This window comes from Typha latifolia, chromosome 13 (assembly GCF_019914945.1).
Source record: "Typha latifolia isolate L0001 chromosome 13, TyphaL0001v2, whole genome shotgun sequence".
NCBI lineage: Eukaryota > Viridiplantae > Streptophyta > Magnoliopsida > Poales > Typhaceae > Typha > Typha latifolia.
In genome coordinates, this window is record NC_133098.1 from 9,074,963 (window position 1) to 9,091,379 (window position 16,417).

The window sequence follows — 16,417 nt, forward strand, 5'->3', positions numbered from 1 at the left end:
CTCTCTCTCTCTCTCTCTCTCTCTCTCTCTCTCTCTCTCTCTCTCCTCTGAAAGTCACATGTAACCACCATCCTGGCTTTCCATCCAAAGGGTAATAATTGCATATTGTTCTCAACTGACATAAGGTAGCTCAATACCAATCTGTAGGATTTGCATCTACACATCTTTGTGTAACGCCCCTGTTGTAACAACCTAATCCAAAAAAAAAAAATTCTTTACAAGGGCACGACATGGCCGGCCTCGTGCCCATGCATTGGGGCAGCGTGGGGGAGGAGCCACGCACCCCCTCGCGCCGCCGCCCACCGCCAACCCCCACCCACCGCCTTCTCTCTCTCTTTAAATCTCTCTCTCTCTCTCTCTCTCTCCCCCCCCGCCGTCGAACCGCCGCCGCTATCGTCGTCTTGCCGCGCAGGTGAGCCTCCTCCTCCTTCCTCCTCTTCTCTCTCTATCACTATCTCTCTCTCTCTCTCTCTCTCTCTCTCTCTCTCTCTCTCTCTCTCTTTCCTTCTTTGGGCTCGGGCTCGTCGGAGCCGAGCCGCCGGCGAGAGGCTGGCAGCTGGCTGGCCACCAGCTGCCGGTGCCCTCCCCGCAGGCCGGGTCTGCACCTCCCTCCTCTCCTCTCTTCTTCTTCTTCTTCTTCTTCTTCTTCTTCTTCCTTTCTTTCTTTCTCTTTTTCTCTTCCCTCCTCAGCTTCCACTTCTTCTTTTTCTGCACAGTGCTGGGTCGAGCCCAACATTGTAGCAGTGTTTTCATTATTTATTTATTTATTTATTTAGGTTTTTCCTTCTTAATTACTACAATACTTATTTATAATCATTAAAATAAAATATCATTTTATTGAGATCTTTCCCTCGAAATCAAGTTTATTTGAAAGGTTGATCAGTTTCATTAGCATTGATGTGCCCATGCGCTCATATGGTTTACTATATATTATTTTTAGAATTTCTAGCCAAAAATAATTTAACTTACTTCACTATAATTTAAATATAGATACCATCACAAAGTAAATAAACTTAGACGAAGGTTTGAGAGGAGTATAGTTAGGGAAAAAAAAAATATATATATATATATATATATATATTTAAAATTTAGCAAACGGGTTAGATTTTTACTACTGAGTATGAACTTGATTAACGACATGGGGTTTAGAGTAGATAGTAAACATAAAAAGCTAGAAAAAGGGATGAAAATAGAAATAACGTAAAATGGAGGGAGCAAAATAAAATTTTCTCTTAATTAAATAATTTGGCAAAACCTTTTTTAAAGAAGAGACCTCTCTCTAGTGAATCAATCCCAGTCATCATCTGATACTCGATCGAGAGTAGTTGGGTTGTTGGCGATTACAATCAGAGCGATTCCTTCTCTCCTCGCGAAGCCTCTCGGTCTTAAAACTCTTATTAAGTCGGTTTGTTTTGTGGCCACCTTTCCGACCACTCGTTTCCTTCCTCTCTTTCTCTCTCGATCTCTCTCGACCTAACCCTCCCATTTCCATCTCTCTCTCTCTCTTGCTCTCTCGCTCTCTAGGAGTGGAGAATTGCTAAAAATCCAATTCAATCCAATCGAAAAGCCCTTGCGGCTGTCGGCTCGGCTCTGGTCCATTTCATCGTCTGCGGCGGCGGATGGGGTGAAGAGAAGTTGGGGATCGAGGGTTTGGAATCGTGGCGAGAGGCATGGAGTGGGACAGCGAATCAGAGGAGGGAAGCGTAGGGGAGGAGGAGGGACTCGTGTTGAGGGATGGCAGTGGGGGGGCCTTCGCGTTTGCTTTCGAGGGGATGCTCCGGTCGGAGACGGCGTGCGGGTTGGTGGTCACGGATGCGCTCGAGCCGGATCTTCCCATCATTTACGTCAATCGAGGGTTCGAGGAGGCCACCGGGTATCGCGCTGAGGAAGTCCTCGGGAGGAACTGGTGCCTTACTTTCTCTTTCTCAGGGTTTTGAGCTTCTGAATTTTCTTATGCCAGTGCGTGTTTTCTTGTGATGTGCTTTGATTGCAGAAATTTTTGTTTTTTAGTGGGAATTTATGACCTTTTGATATAAATAGGCCCTCCAAACATGCTGTAGATTCTTGTATGACTTGTAGAAATGGAAAATTAGCGACGAGAAGGTTGTAGGATTGGGACAAATGACTACTGTTATTTATAGATCATAGAGGACTATTTCTTGAATTAGTGTGTATTTCCTTGTTGTGTGTTTCGATTTCATTTGTTGGAATTTGCTGCTAATTGGAAAGAAAAAGGCGCTTCAAACATGCAATAAATTCTTGTATGACATGTAGAAATGAAAATTTAGGGGCTAGAAGGTTGTAGGATTGGGACAAATGACTGCTACTATTTATAGATCTTAGAGGATTATTCTTAAATTAGTGTCGTATTTCCTTGTGTTCTTTTATTGCAAAATGTTTTGACTTTTAGTTGGAATTCATGGCTGTTGAAAGAAACAGGCCTTCAGACATGTAATAGATTCTTGTATGACATGTAGAAATGAAAAGTCAGGGACTAGAAGGTTGTAGGATTGGGACAAATGACGACTGCTTTTTGAAGTCGACATTAAAGCTTAATACACAAGACTGCAAGCAAATCAGGCATTTGAATTAGGATTTGTTAGTATCTCTTATATGGATGACTCAAGTGAGAGAGAACGAGATCAAGACAAAGGAGAAATAGAGAGGGAAGGTAACTGAGTTAGAGTATAATATATTTCTCATCATATTATTTTTGTGTTCTAATTATTATTCTAAGTGATGACAACTAGGTAAGTTTTTTCAGTGAATTCCAAAGTATTCAAAATCTTATGATATTCATGTTTTCTGGTCATTTCTCTATTATCTTTTATTTTTCTATTTTCTTTGATGTTTTAAGATATTTTTGATTGAAACTCAACTTGACCTCCAAATTATTGAAATTGTAGAAACCAGATCCCACAAGGCTGGCTGATACCCAAAAATAAACTAAGATTTTGAGATCTTATACTGGCAGCAACATAAAAAAAATGTTAGATGAAACCTTTATTACCTTTGCATCTAGATATGCATAACTTTAATCATTTACATGTGTGAAATTGACATTTAAAAGTTTAAACTTGAAAATGGAGTATGTGGATTCCTGTAAATGTCTTGTTAACAAATTATGTAATATGTTCAATCCTATCCCAGGCTCATTAATATCCATGTGTAAATTTTATGAAGGAATGTTAGATGCATTCCCATGAATGCATTATTGGAGCAGTTGCTCCTAGAAACTTAGATGTGTCCTCTCCTCTCATCTAGTGCGAGTGCATCTAGCATTCCTCAATTTTATATGCACAAATGTGTCAGATTTGATTCCTCCACTTTAAGCACTGAGTAGCTCTAGTATTGAATGCTCTTGATAATACCTACTTCTTTTGCTGCATGGGAACTTCATTAAGAATATGATCTTTCTTAGCTATCTTGAAGATATTAAGAAATTTGATTTTGAATTCATCTACACCATGCATTTTTTTTTCTTTTCATCTTTTAAATAGATAGAATCAACAAAAATAGATTACACATCACAAAAAACAATATGAGAAATGCTAAAGATGGGTTAATATAGGGTTGCATGTTCAGTTCTTAATCTCTTGCTGTGTTTTCTCTCTAAGAATGTAAGATGCTTCAAAATTATATTTTGCTATATGATGTTGCTATGTATGTCACTTCGAATTTAGTAAGATCCAAGTATGATAACTAAACCTTGGAGCTCAATCAACCTAGTATGGTCAATTATATCTTTGCTGTGAGCTAATTGTGAGGTTCGGCAACTTCTATTTTGTTTGGAAGCCTTAGGCTTATATTTGGATGGATAGAATGTGTGGGAATATAAAAGAAAAACGAGGAAGAGATTGGAAGTGCTTTTAAATTAGTTTTCTCCTCTTGTTTGGACCTTACTTTCTCTGCCATTAGAGAGAAAAAAACAGCTTCTGTAGTTTGGGGAGACTAATTCTTTTTCCTTGCATCACTTCCTTTCTGTCCCTGAAATGCAATCCAGTAGAAAAAAGTGTTCTCTATTCTAATTTATTTTCTCCTCTCTATTATTTTCCATCCTTATTCATTCTCTCATCTATTTCTATAATGGGATAAGAGGTTAATATAATGTTGTAAAAAACGCTTGCCGGTATGTTGGTGTAGCGCATAGGCAAGATATGCATGCGCTTATGTGGCTTAACATTTTAATGTATTAAAAATATTATATATGATATGATATTTACTATATGTAAAATTTGGTTAGTAATAAACTAGTATATGTATGAATGTACTAAATAATATGTTTAGAACTATATTATGTACACAATAATATTTGGTAACATCATATTTTTATTAGATATCTAAAACTACAACCCACGCCCACTCATCCAATCCACCTAGACCATTGATTGGCTGCCTAAATCACCAAATGGCCGCCAAAAATTGTATATATTGGTCCGACCACCTTGTCTTGTCTGCCAAAAACTGTATATGCAGTACAGCTACTGTGCTAGGCTGCATATGGCCTATGCAGGACAGCCCATAGGCAGCCAATGTCAAGACGGGCCCCAAACTGCCTTTCAAGACATTGGTTAATAGTTCATAATTCTTTTGTAATTTGAAGGGTGGTCTAGTACTCTAGTTCAATATGACACTAGCTGTGCTAGTTCTTTACAAAGAGCATCCCATTTGGAAATGAGACTTTACCCTATTATTATGGGGACATCTGTTGGTAGTTCTTTACAGCTTCTGCCTTTTGATGCAGACAAAAAGTTGGAAAGATTTCGTCAGTTTTTTAGCGTGTTATTGTTTCAAAGTTTTAATGTCTTAAATCTGCCAAAATTTCATTACAAGTCAATCTTGTAGACAGTGGATACTTCGCATTGATGTAAATGACTCTGAAGCCTGATTTAGGTTCAGATAGGAGGTTAGGGTGGTTTCATACTTTCATTTAGGCAGAAGTTGTGCAATAAGAATCAATGCTTTTTTCAGACTTAGCTCTGATCTCATGAGATATTAAACCAATATAGCATAATTGATTCAATCAATTATATCCTATTATCATACTATTAGAATATACTTAAAAATCTCAAGTACAATCACTTTATTTTGGGGTTGTCATTATTTGCTCAATAACAAGCCGTGCTGTTTTAACTCCGTGATACCACAATATAAGTTTATTGGCACCATGATAGTGCACGACCTTATTTACCCTTATTGTTTATGCTTTGGATATCGAAGTTTTCAGATTTTAATCCCTATGATCATTTGTTAGTGTTTGCACACTAACCTAATATATGATTCTTCATGTTTGCTAAATCAAACTTGAACCCCAAATGGCTAATTCTTGAATTATTTAGACACTAGTGATTATACCTTAATCAGGTTAGTGTTAAGCTAATTTAATTATTAATAAGATAACTAGGTGCTAATCTAATCATCTAGGTAATATGACTTAGCATAACATGATCACCTTAAAAACATATAAGCAGTTTGTTGGATTTTTTTCAATTTTCAGCAGGGCGTGCCTCATATAGACCAAGTTGGGATTTATTTAGGGTTAAGAGTATCCACATTATACTAATGTATTGAAAAGCATTTTTGGCGGCTGCCTTGCCAACACCCAAGGCGCCAGAAATATGCAGTCGAACAACATTAGTGGGTTTTGGTGGGCCGATATGGCGGTAACGAATCGGGTAGGAACGAGTTGGGTGGGGAAAAGAAAAACATACTGTGACCTAAATCCTCTTCTCGAGCTCTCTCTTCTCTTAGCGGCATATGATGAGTGTTGAGTGGTGCACATCAGCTAGCGGGGATCTCATGGGCCTTCCCAATCTCCTTTTTGCTTGTCTCATTTGCTCTTCACTCGATCCCAGAAGAAAGGACATAAGAGAGTAGAAAGAACTGACAGATGTTAGATGAGTAGTAGTATGCCTACGCCCTTTCTTTTTAAAAAAGGGTAGTAGTAAGATGGTGGAAAGAGAGAGATGAGGGGACCTAATTAAGTGAACTAGGTTACCACTTATCTTGAATGGTCCCACATTTGAGGTGGGAAGTGGGCTAGATGTAGGTTTTAGAGTTTAGTGGACTATTAAAAAATTTATATATACTATATTGGTATATAATCATTTTAGATCTTTTATATACAAAAAAGACTAGACTGCATATGCGCCCTCATATGTGCTTGCATATCGCTCAGGCACTATGCAGTGGGGTGACCGCCTAGATATTGTAGGCCCCTTCCAAAACATTGCATTGTACTATCAATAAAGAAGTTTCTTGCCCTCAAAACTGATTAAATGCTTAGCGACCAAATAAGTATTTATTCAAGGTTAAGCGTGACCACACCACTTTTCCCTTGATAGACTAATTATATTAAATAAGTTATATTAATATGAAAATAAATGTGGACAATTTTGAATAGATAAGTGGGTAGCATTTTTACAGTTATGTGCTACTGCTATCCGCTCCTCGAGTTGCGTACATCACCTAGTTTCCTTTGATTTGATATTTATCTTTCTATAGAGATGTTCGATTGTCTTTTTGTAGTTATAATATTTTCTCTATGGAGTAAAGTCCTTAAAAAAGAAACTTCAAGTAAATTGTTAAGAAGAAGAAAGGTTTCAAATAGGGTTACATTCTAGCCATCTTAAACAAAAATGATTACATTTGGGATTAGTGGGGATATAATAAGAACAATGCTTTAAGCTAGCATTTCAGTTTTAGTCTATAGATACATGATTATGTTAACAACAATGACACTGCAGCATAGACCATTGTATTGGTACACTCATTCCTTGACATTAATATATTGCAACCATATATATGTTGGATATGCATGGTTATGTCTTGTTTGATAGAATATAAAGAAGCATTCTCTTTATTAGGTGTTAAATTGTCCAAGATTATTTAGTTCTATATTCTCAGCTAGTCTGTTATAACTTATAAGTGTATTTTGGTATTTCTCATTGTTATTTCTCCTTTTGCCAAATTTTCAAAATGCTGGAAGTGTGATTCTGTAGATTCTTCTATTTTGTGACTATCAAGTGACGCCCTAAAGAATAAAGATATAATGCATTGATTTTTGATAGTAAAGGGATCAGTTTGATATGGTTCATTATGTTTAAGCTAATTGGTTTTAGATTATAAATTAGTAGGACAACTGTTTGTATGCTTCCCAGAGATAAATACTTGGCATCAGGGCTTTAAACTAGTCAGACAGTTTCCCCAGAGTAATTTGTAGCCTCATACTGCAACTTGCTTCAGTCATAATTTAATGCGCCTACCAGTTGCAAGAGGCTATTTGGGGTTATGCTCTGAAACTTGTTTGCTATGGGTGAATAGTAGGCTCTTCCAATCTATCATCATTTGGTTAATAAATTGTGAATCATTTCTCTTCTATTTGGTGGTCTGGCAAGATTTCCTTTCCATCATTTTCTTTTCTGAGTGATCTGTATGGGGAAGAGATGAAGAGTACATTTTTCTGATGCTCGGATGGTTCAAGAATCATAACCTAATTCTATTTACAAATAGATTGAGAGATCCTTTGACCTAATATAACACATGGTGCTTCTAAGTTCTAATTCTGCTTAAATATGCAGGCTCTTAATTATGAGTTCTTTAATATGCTATTTTTTGGTATTGACAGAAACTTCATTTCCTGCTCTTAACCCATGTCGGTTTACCATATTTGGGACCATAGAACCTTACATGCCTAATTCTAGTTTGTTTTAGCTATTCGTTTTTCAGAAGTATTGGGTTCCTAAATCATTTTTTGGGCTAATATGGGCTTATTTACAAATGATCATTGACTAGATGATATTTTGCAATACTCAAATTATTCATGTTTTTCTTTTCAGTCGGTTCTTGCAATGCAGAGGACCATTTGCTCATAGAAGACATCCTCTGGTAGATGCCACAGTAATCTCTGAAATCCGGAGGTGTTTAGAGGGAGGGATTGAGTTTCAAGGTGATTTGTTAAATTTTAGGAAAGATGGCTCTCCATTAATGAACAGACTGCAGCTAACCCCGATATATGGTGATGATGACATAATAACCCATGTTATGGGCATTCAATTCTTCACTGATGCAAATGTTGATTTGGGGCCCCTTCCTATCTCTATGGCAAAGGAATCTTTGAGATCTAGTTTCTTCACCACAGACAAGTCTTATCGACCTATTCCATCAGGCTATGGCAATATTTGTCGAGAATTTTGTGGCATTTTGCAACTGAGTGATGAAGTACTGTCTCAGAAGATCTTGTCAAGGTTGTCACCCAGAGATGTTGCATCTGTTGGTTCTGTATGCAAGAGATTTTATGAAATAACAAAGAATGAGGATCTCTGGAGAATGGTCTGTCAGAGTGCATGGGGCAGTGAAACTACACGTGCTCTAGAAACTGTGCCAGGAGCAAAGAGGTTAAGTTGGGGAAGACTAGCGAGAGAACTGACTACCCTCGAAGCTGCTGCATGGAGGAAGTTAACTGTTGGAGGTGCAGTGGAGCCATCTCGTTGCAATTTCAGTGCTTGTGCTGCTGGTAACCGTGTTGTTCTTTTTGGTGGGGAAGGTGTTGACATGCAACCAATGAATGATACTTTTGTTTTGGATCTAAATGCAAGTAAACCAGAGTGGAGACATGTCAATGTGAGCTCTGCACCTCCTGGTAGATGGGGTCATACTCTTTCCTGCTTAAATGGATCTTGGTTGGTGGTGTTTGGTGGCTGTGGAAGACAGGGTTTGCTCAATGATGTTTTTATATTGGACTTGGATGCACAACATCCAACTTGGCGTGAGATACCTGGACTGGCTCCTCCTCTGCCCCGTTCATGGCACAGCTCTTGCACTGTCGATGGGACAAAGTTGGTTGTTTCTGGTGGCTGTGCCGACTCAGGTGTACTTCTTAGTGATACTTATCTACTGGATGTAACCATGGAGAAACCTGTCTGGAGGGAGATACCAGCATCATGGACTCCACCTTCTAGACTGGGTCACTCCCTCTCTGTTTATGATGGAAGGAAAATACTGATGTTTGGTGGCCTGGCTAAGAGTGGCCCTCTACGTCTGCGATCCAGTGATGTGTTTACAATGGATTTGAGTGAAGAGGAACCGTGTTGGAGGTGCATCACTGGAAGTGGTATGCCTGGTGCCGGAAATCCTGCTGGAAGTGGTCCACCACCTCGACTTGATCATGTGGCCGTTAGCCTTCCTGGCGGTAGAATTTTGATATTTGGTGGTTCGGTGGCTGGTCTCCACTCTGCTTCCCAGCTTTATCTCTTGGACCCAGCTGAAGAGAAACCAACCTGGAGGATACTGAATGTTCCTGGTCGTCCTCCTCGATTTGCTTGGGGACATAGCACCTGTGTTGTAGGAGGAACAAGAGCAATAGTCCTTGGAGGACAAACTGGAGAGGAGTGGATGTTAACTGAACTACATGAGTTATCTCTGGCAAGCTCTGTGCCTCTGTGGTATGAGGTGCAGGAATCCTGCAAACTTCCTTGAGTGCTTATCCCAGAAAAGAACTGTTATCCCTTGTTCTGGAAAAATGATTATGGAACCTCTCTATTCACGGATCCAAGCATGATCAAATGCAATGGACAAATGGAAAGAATGTATGTGCTTAAAGGCCCGTCATCTGTTTTCTTCCAAGAGATGGTAGTATTTCTAGGTCAAGCTTGTTTACTGCCTGAATATATCTTCAGCATCGCCATTCTTAGTTATGGGTAGGAACACTTCCTTTATGATTATCCTATGGTATTTGGTATCAGATAAGTAAGATTCATAAGATAAACTTATAGTGTGCATATCTTATTTTGTGTATTTTGTGTAACCTCTGTATGATAGGAGAGCGAAGGTTGCCTGTGTACAGTGGGTACTTTGATGCATCTCTCTCTTGAATGCGAATTTAATGCGATTGCTCGACGTCATCTTTTTTTGTGCATATTTGTTCCCTTATTTTTCTTTCTTTTCTATTTTTCTGCTACTGTACTTGTTTAAACTTTTCCCTGTGAATGTCTTTTGAGTTTTTGCCCTTGTTTAGGGCTATTACACTCCTTATGATGATCTGTTTCGGATTTCATGATCTCCTAAGTAGAGTTCTTACAGTGATTTTCTTATAGTTCTATTTTCTCTGGCTCTCTGCTATGTATCATGTAAATGATTGAATATTGTTCATTTCTGCATCCATATCTTAATTTAGCCACAATGGATTTATATTTGGTTATCCAGATTGAATCAGTTATATATTTGTTCTAGTCTTATCTAGATGAGGATAAGATAAGTACTTTATTCAAATTTTGGTTCTATAAAATTGTACACTAAACATATATTAGAACAGATGTCATTTTTGTGTAAATGTAACTGTATAAAGTAAATATGGACTGACTTAGTATCACCTTCACCTTCGTCAGTACTCGAGAAGTGGTTTTAGTACCACTTGCTTGCCCAATAATAAGTATAAAGTATACGTTTCTTACTTTGTACATTAGAGGATACAACTGTTTGTCATGTTTACTTCTCCCAAATAGAATAATATTTTTGGGTTTTATTACATGTATACCCTTCTAAAATCTCTTTATTTATGTGTATATCCTTCTAAAGTTGCCACTACATTCCACTTCTCTTAGGAGATTTATGTGAAAAAGCTCCTATTTATATGGTATAGATTGATTGGGACTCTTTAGAATGAAAATTACATTTTTTTCAAGCCTCCCAATTTCATAATACCTAAGTCACATTTTTCTTAACCTAACCATTTAATCAAATCTCTCTTAAAACCCTCCTTCATCTTCTTTATTTTTTCCCTCTGCTCATGTATTAACCCAACTTTAGTTTGCTTAGAGTCTAGGGACTCTCCGTGAACTGGTTTAGGGACTTCTAAACTGGCTTAGTAACTAAATATCTTTTTGTTTTTTTTCATATCTAATCAAGTTTACTCTTCAAAAAAATCAAGATTAAGAAATGAGACTAGCTAATCGAGTTTGGGGCTAAGTCTCAAATCAAATAAGGCTTCTATCTCTTTGCACTTTCTTAAGAGTTTATAGAGCATAAAAGACTTAAGCCTGTGTTCACTTCTGGAATAAAGAAGAGAGCTAATATTAGTATAAACTATTTTAATGTTTAGTTCAATGCTAGTATAAGGAGTAATAATTATATTTAATGTGATATAAAGTTGATAATTAAAGTATTAAAGAATAATAAAATTATATCGGGAATGAGTGATGTTTTAAATCAAATGATGAAAATACCATTGAGTATATATTAAAATAATAGTAGTAATTAATATTTATTTTAAATAATAATATTGTTTCATTACAAAATACATGCTTAAAATGCTCTATTTATTTGCATTAAGGACAATTAGGACTTATAAATGCATAACATGCATGATAATGCGTGGTAGTGCTTGACAATATAGTGACTATGCAATAATAATCCAATGGCAATGCAGTGCGTGGCAATGTAACGACAACGCAATAGTTATGTATGCGTGGCTACACAGTGGTTATACAGTGCATGGTAATGCATTGAAGTGCGTGATAATGCGTTGTAGTGTATGACAATATGTGGCTATGTAGTGCGTGATAATACGTGGCTATGTAATGTATGGCAATGCATGGCTATATAGTAGCTATGCAGTACGTGACAATGCGTGGTAATATGTAACTATGTAGTAGTTATGCAGTGTGTGGCAATCTGTTGTAGTGCGTGACAGTACGAATATTTTTGTGACAACTATTTTTATAAAAGAAGATAGAGAGAGGAAAAAGAGAAGGGATTTCATTGTAGCTAAGGTGATGTGTAATTAAGTGATGTCTAATCTAGGACAATATAGTAATTATGTGTTATTATTAATTATTTTTTAAAAGTTGTATGAAATAATATGAGAAATAATGATGAATTACTATACTAGAATAAGCTAAGGTGTAGTATTACTACACAAGAATAAGGGCCTATTCTAGAATAATGTTATTCTTATTCCACAAGCGAATGATGGCTTGGGCAAATACATCTATTTACATTTTTGTGAAATGTGTATTCTCTCTTTTTCTTATTTTCTTCATATTTTATAGCATTTTGTTTCACCAATGTTAGTAAAATAGTGTCTGCACGATTTATAATAATTATTATTGTTATAACATTTATAGAGTTTTTTAATTGTGGAGGGTAGTGCAGGTGGCAACAAAAAAATGGTTTCAAAAATGAAAGGAGATAAAAGAGTAGACTTGACTTAGTAGAAATAGAGATAAATCTCATCTAATTGCTCTAAGCCTTTGTACGTAGATTGTTCAAATAGTACCCACCATGTGTTCTTTAGTTAAAAGTTTAATTTTGTAAGCTCTATCTTGCACAATAGCTTATTTGTGTCATTTATCTGACTGAGCCACTGAAAATTTAAATTGAGTAGCATATTGTTGTAATGGACATTTGCTACATCTAATAGTCTATAAGAAAAGGTTTTAGTATTAAACTCTTATTAATGCAAACTAAGATGCATCCTTATTCCCTGTGCACAATCAATATCACTTATTATAGATTTTCAATAAATTAAGGCTGTAGTTCACGGAAAACACTCTCTCTGTAATGATTTATTATTTTTATCTCACCTTCAACTTAGAGTTTGCTCATCTTGCTCTACCATAATTATTCATTTATTGATTTAGTTATGGCATTTCAATATTTATAAGCTAGTTATATATGTGATATTCTTGCCTTCAATATTATGTAATCATTATTCTTTCTAAGCTTCTATTGACATTTCTATTTTGTCCTATTATTTTTTTTAGCCTTTTATATGGTTTAGAACATTAAAACTTTAGAAAATATTTTGAGGCAAATTTGGCCATCTCGGTGGTCGGAAGAAAAATAGATTAGCTTTGATTATATGCACATTTCTTCTTAATTAGTTTTTATATGCTAATAATCAATGCATATATTTTGTAGATCTTTTATAGATAATTCTTAAAGTAGTGTATTCTCTGATAAATCTAAGTGAGAAATATAAGATCTCGAGCTACCTTAAAATCAGAAAATGGTGAGTGTAAATAAGAAACATAAATTAAAAGATGAGCAAAATAAATATATGGTATAACTATGCTTTGGATGCTACACTTATTGAAAAAACTATACATAAATTTATGAGTGAGCTACACAATAATGCCCTCATGCGTACACTTTTTTTTTGCAGATTTGTAGCATTTTTTCACAGTGCACTTGGTAGCAGCAAAATATTATCAAAATTAGAAAAAAAGATTATTATTGAGATTGCCTATGACGGGCTAGTGTATGGAGAATGCAATAAGAAGCTATGATATTTGTGATGTAGTTTAAGGTTCTACTCCTTTTGTTTTAATTCTAGCCTTTATGGTGTAATTTGAGTGTAAGACAATATGTAAGCCATACTTTATCATAAGTTATATAATGTTGTAAGTCATACTCTGTCATATGATATATTATCACTTTGTATTTATTTTATATAATAAATTATCTACTATAGTGAGGTTTTATTCTTCTATTATGTACAACCGTGAGGTTTTGATATTCTATTATTTGTTGTTATATACTTATTGTCATATAATATCTTTGTTCAGAAAATGGATGCAAACTTTTATAATCTAAGTGCATTCATTTTCTATACTAGATGCACACCTTTTAATTTTTTTATACAATTGATACACATAGTCATAATATATATTTTGTGCAAAATTATAGAGTCAGATGCGTACCCTTTCAAAAATATATTGTACATTTTATATAGTCTTTGTGTACTCAGTTACATAATTGACATACATCATTTTTTATATGATTTCGATGCATTTTTTTTTCAGAATATTAATGTAAATTTCTGCAATCTGGATGCATTCAATTTGTATAGCAGATTCTCATCTTTTTATCATTTTTTTTAATATATTTTGTGTTCATGAAATATACGTAAATTTTTGCAATTTGAGTGCATTAAGTTTGTGTAGCAGTGCATTTGGCTATTATTATTATTTTAATATTTTATTGTCCAAAAAAATGGACACAAATTTATGTGACATGAATGCTATCATTCTTCTATTGTATAATATAGTTATATTTTGTTGTTCTATTACTTGTTGTTTAGTAATATTTTATTATTCTTTGTTTTTCTATTGAGAAAATATATGCAAATTTTTATAATCTAATTTTTGTAATATCAACACAAAATGCACATTCATTTTGTGCAGCAGCACATGCACACATTTTAATTTCTTTTATATATCGGATGCATATCTTTTTATAGTGGATGCACATATTTTTAACATTATAACATATATTCTGTATAATCTTTGTGCATAATTTATATAAATGATACACATTAATTTTTTACTAGGTTTTGATACTTACCTTGGCAAAGCCATAACCATAGTCTTTACGTATAATTCTTACTATATTTGAATGCATATCTGATAAAAATAAAAGTGTATATTTTATATAGTTTATGCGTATAATTTACATAGATAATACATGACATTTTCTTATAGATTTGGATGCATACCTTGACAAAAATGAAAGCATACATTTTGTATACTCTTTGTGTATAGCTTACATAAGCAATACATGCTCTTTTTTTATTAGATTTGGATACATACCTTAGCGAAAATGAAAGCGTACATTTTGCATATTCTTTTCTTATAATTTATATAAGTAGTGCTTGCCATTTTTTACTAGATTTAGATGTATACCTTGGAAAAAAAAAATAAAAGTGTACATTTTGCGTATAATTTACATAGGTAATATATGTCCTTTTTTTACTAGATTTAGATGTATACCTCATCATTTTTTTTTTTTTTGAACTGGCCTGGTCTATTACTCTTGCAAAGTTATCTAATTTGTTTTAGACTTAGTTATTCCATTTTTTATCCTAAGGATATTTTAGTCATAATTTTTTTGAATATGTTTGGATGATAATATATTTATACTTTAAAATTTGTGATTGTTAATTTATCAAATAGATTGACTTCCATAATTCTATTTAATTTCACATTTATTTTTTATGACTAATTTTACATTTCTTAGTAAAAATTTATTTATTTTTATCTTGAAATTTGTACTCAATAATAATTATTGTGTTACTCTTCAAATAGTTTTCTTAATTAGGTTTTAATGTGCGTACCTTAGCTAATATGAAAGTGCATCTTTTATATAGTCTTTCATATAATTTACATATGTGATGCGGAATAATTTTTTGTTAGTATCAATGCATTTCTTTAGTTTAAATGAAAATGCACATTTTATATAATTTTTGAGTATGATTTACATAGGTGATGCAAATAATTTTTTTTATTAATTTCGATGCATACATTGGCTAATATAAAGATGCACATCTTTTATAGTTTCTTTTTACATAATTTATATAGATGATGTAAAATAAAATTTTTTTTTGGTTCAAATTTATAATACAACTTTTAAATTTAAAAATCATATATATCATTAACTTTGGATGGAAAACCTAACTTGATACAAATTAGTCAATGCATTCAAATAAAGTGATACAAAACAAATTTCAAAGGCGAAAGTAGCTTTGGTCGAAAGCATAAGAGGATAAAAGTGCATTTAACTCAAAAAATGAGTTAATTATATCTTGACTCCTTTAAACTATTATGTTGTATCGCTTTCACCCTCTCAAGAAAAAATTGGAGTCATACACCCTCTAAACTATTTAGATGTATCACTAAGCTCTTTCGTGTATATTTTATTAATAATTTTACTAGAGATAATCTTAATAATTTAAATAATTAATAAATAAATAAAAATACCTTTCTCTTTCTTCCATATTCTTTCATCGTCGTATTTAATAGCCTTTATGACATCTCTCCAAATACTAGACTCTATACTAGAATTCTCTCAATTCCTTTCAGATTCATTTTTTGCTAAAGAAGGGAAAGAAAATAAAAACATTTTATCTATCTGATTAGTTAGTTAATTTTTAAATATTTTTTCTAACATAATTTCTAATTTAAAAGGTATTTGTGTGTCTCTCCTTTGAGGAGTGAAAGTGATACTAAGCGATAATTGAGTGGTCAAAATATAATTAAACAAAAAGAACCACTTAGTATGACATTTGTGTCTCTTTGAGTGTGTTAAGAAAGCAGATAAAATAATTTTATCCCTAATTTTATTTATTTGTAAAATTATTTCAAATAATTTACTTTAAAAGAAGCAGACTATAGAGTATGGACATATTTAGTATGTTTCAAAAAGAAAAAAAGAATAAGAAAAATTATCTCTTTTATTTTGGGATAAATAATTCTTCGAAAGTATATTTTGATATAAGAAAATTAGGAGTGATTTACAACAAAACGCCTTTTAGTTTTCTAATTAGCAAAAATAGGCCACTCGCCCATTATCAAATTGTAATTTGGAGCCCTTTTTTTATTAATTTAGTCCTAACAAATCTCAAAAAGACTATTATATCCTA

General features: G+C 34.0%; 1 protein-coding gene across 1 annotated transcript; it reads left to right on the forward strand.

The window, feature by feature from the left end:
- Positions 1-1,301: 1,301 nt before the first annotated feature.
- Positions 1,302-9,916, forward strand: LOC140800219 (adagio-like protein 1). Its single transcript, XM_073154894.1, has 2 exons — positions 1,302-1,906; positions 7,839-9,916. Exons 1-2 carry the CDS (start codon positions 1,671-1,673, stop codon positions 9,475-9,477), a joined length of 1,875 nt encoding a protein of 624 aa, XP_073010995.1. The 5' UTR covers positions 1,302-1,670; the 3' UTR covers positions 9,478-9,916.
- The last annotated feature ends 6,501 nt before the right edge of the window (positions 9,917-16,417 follow it).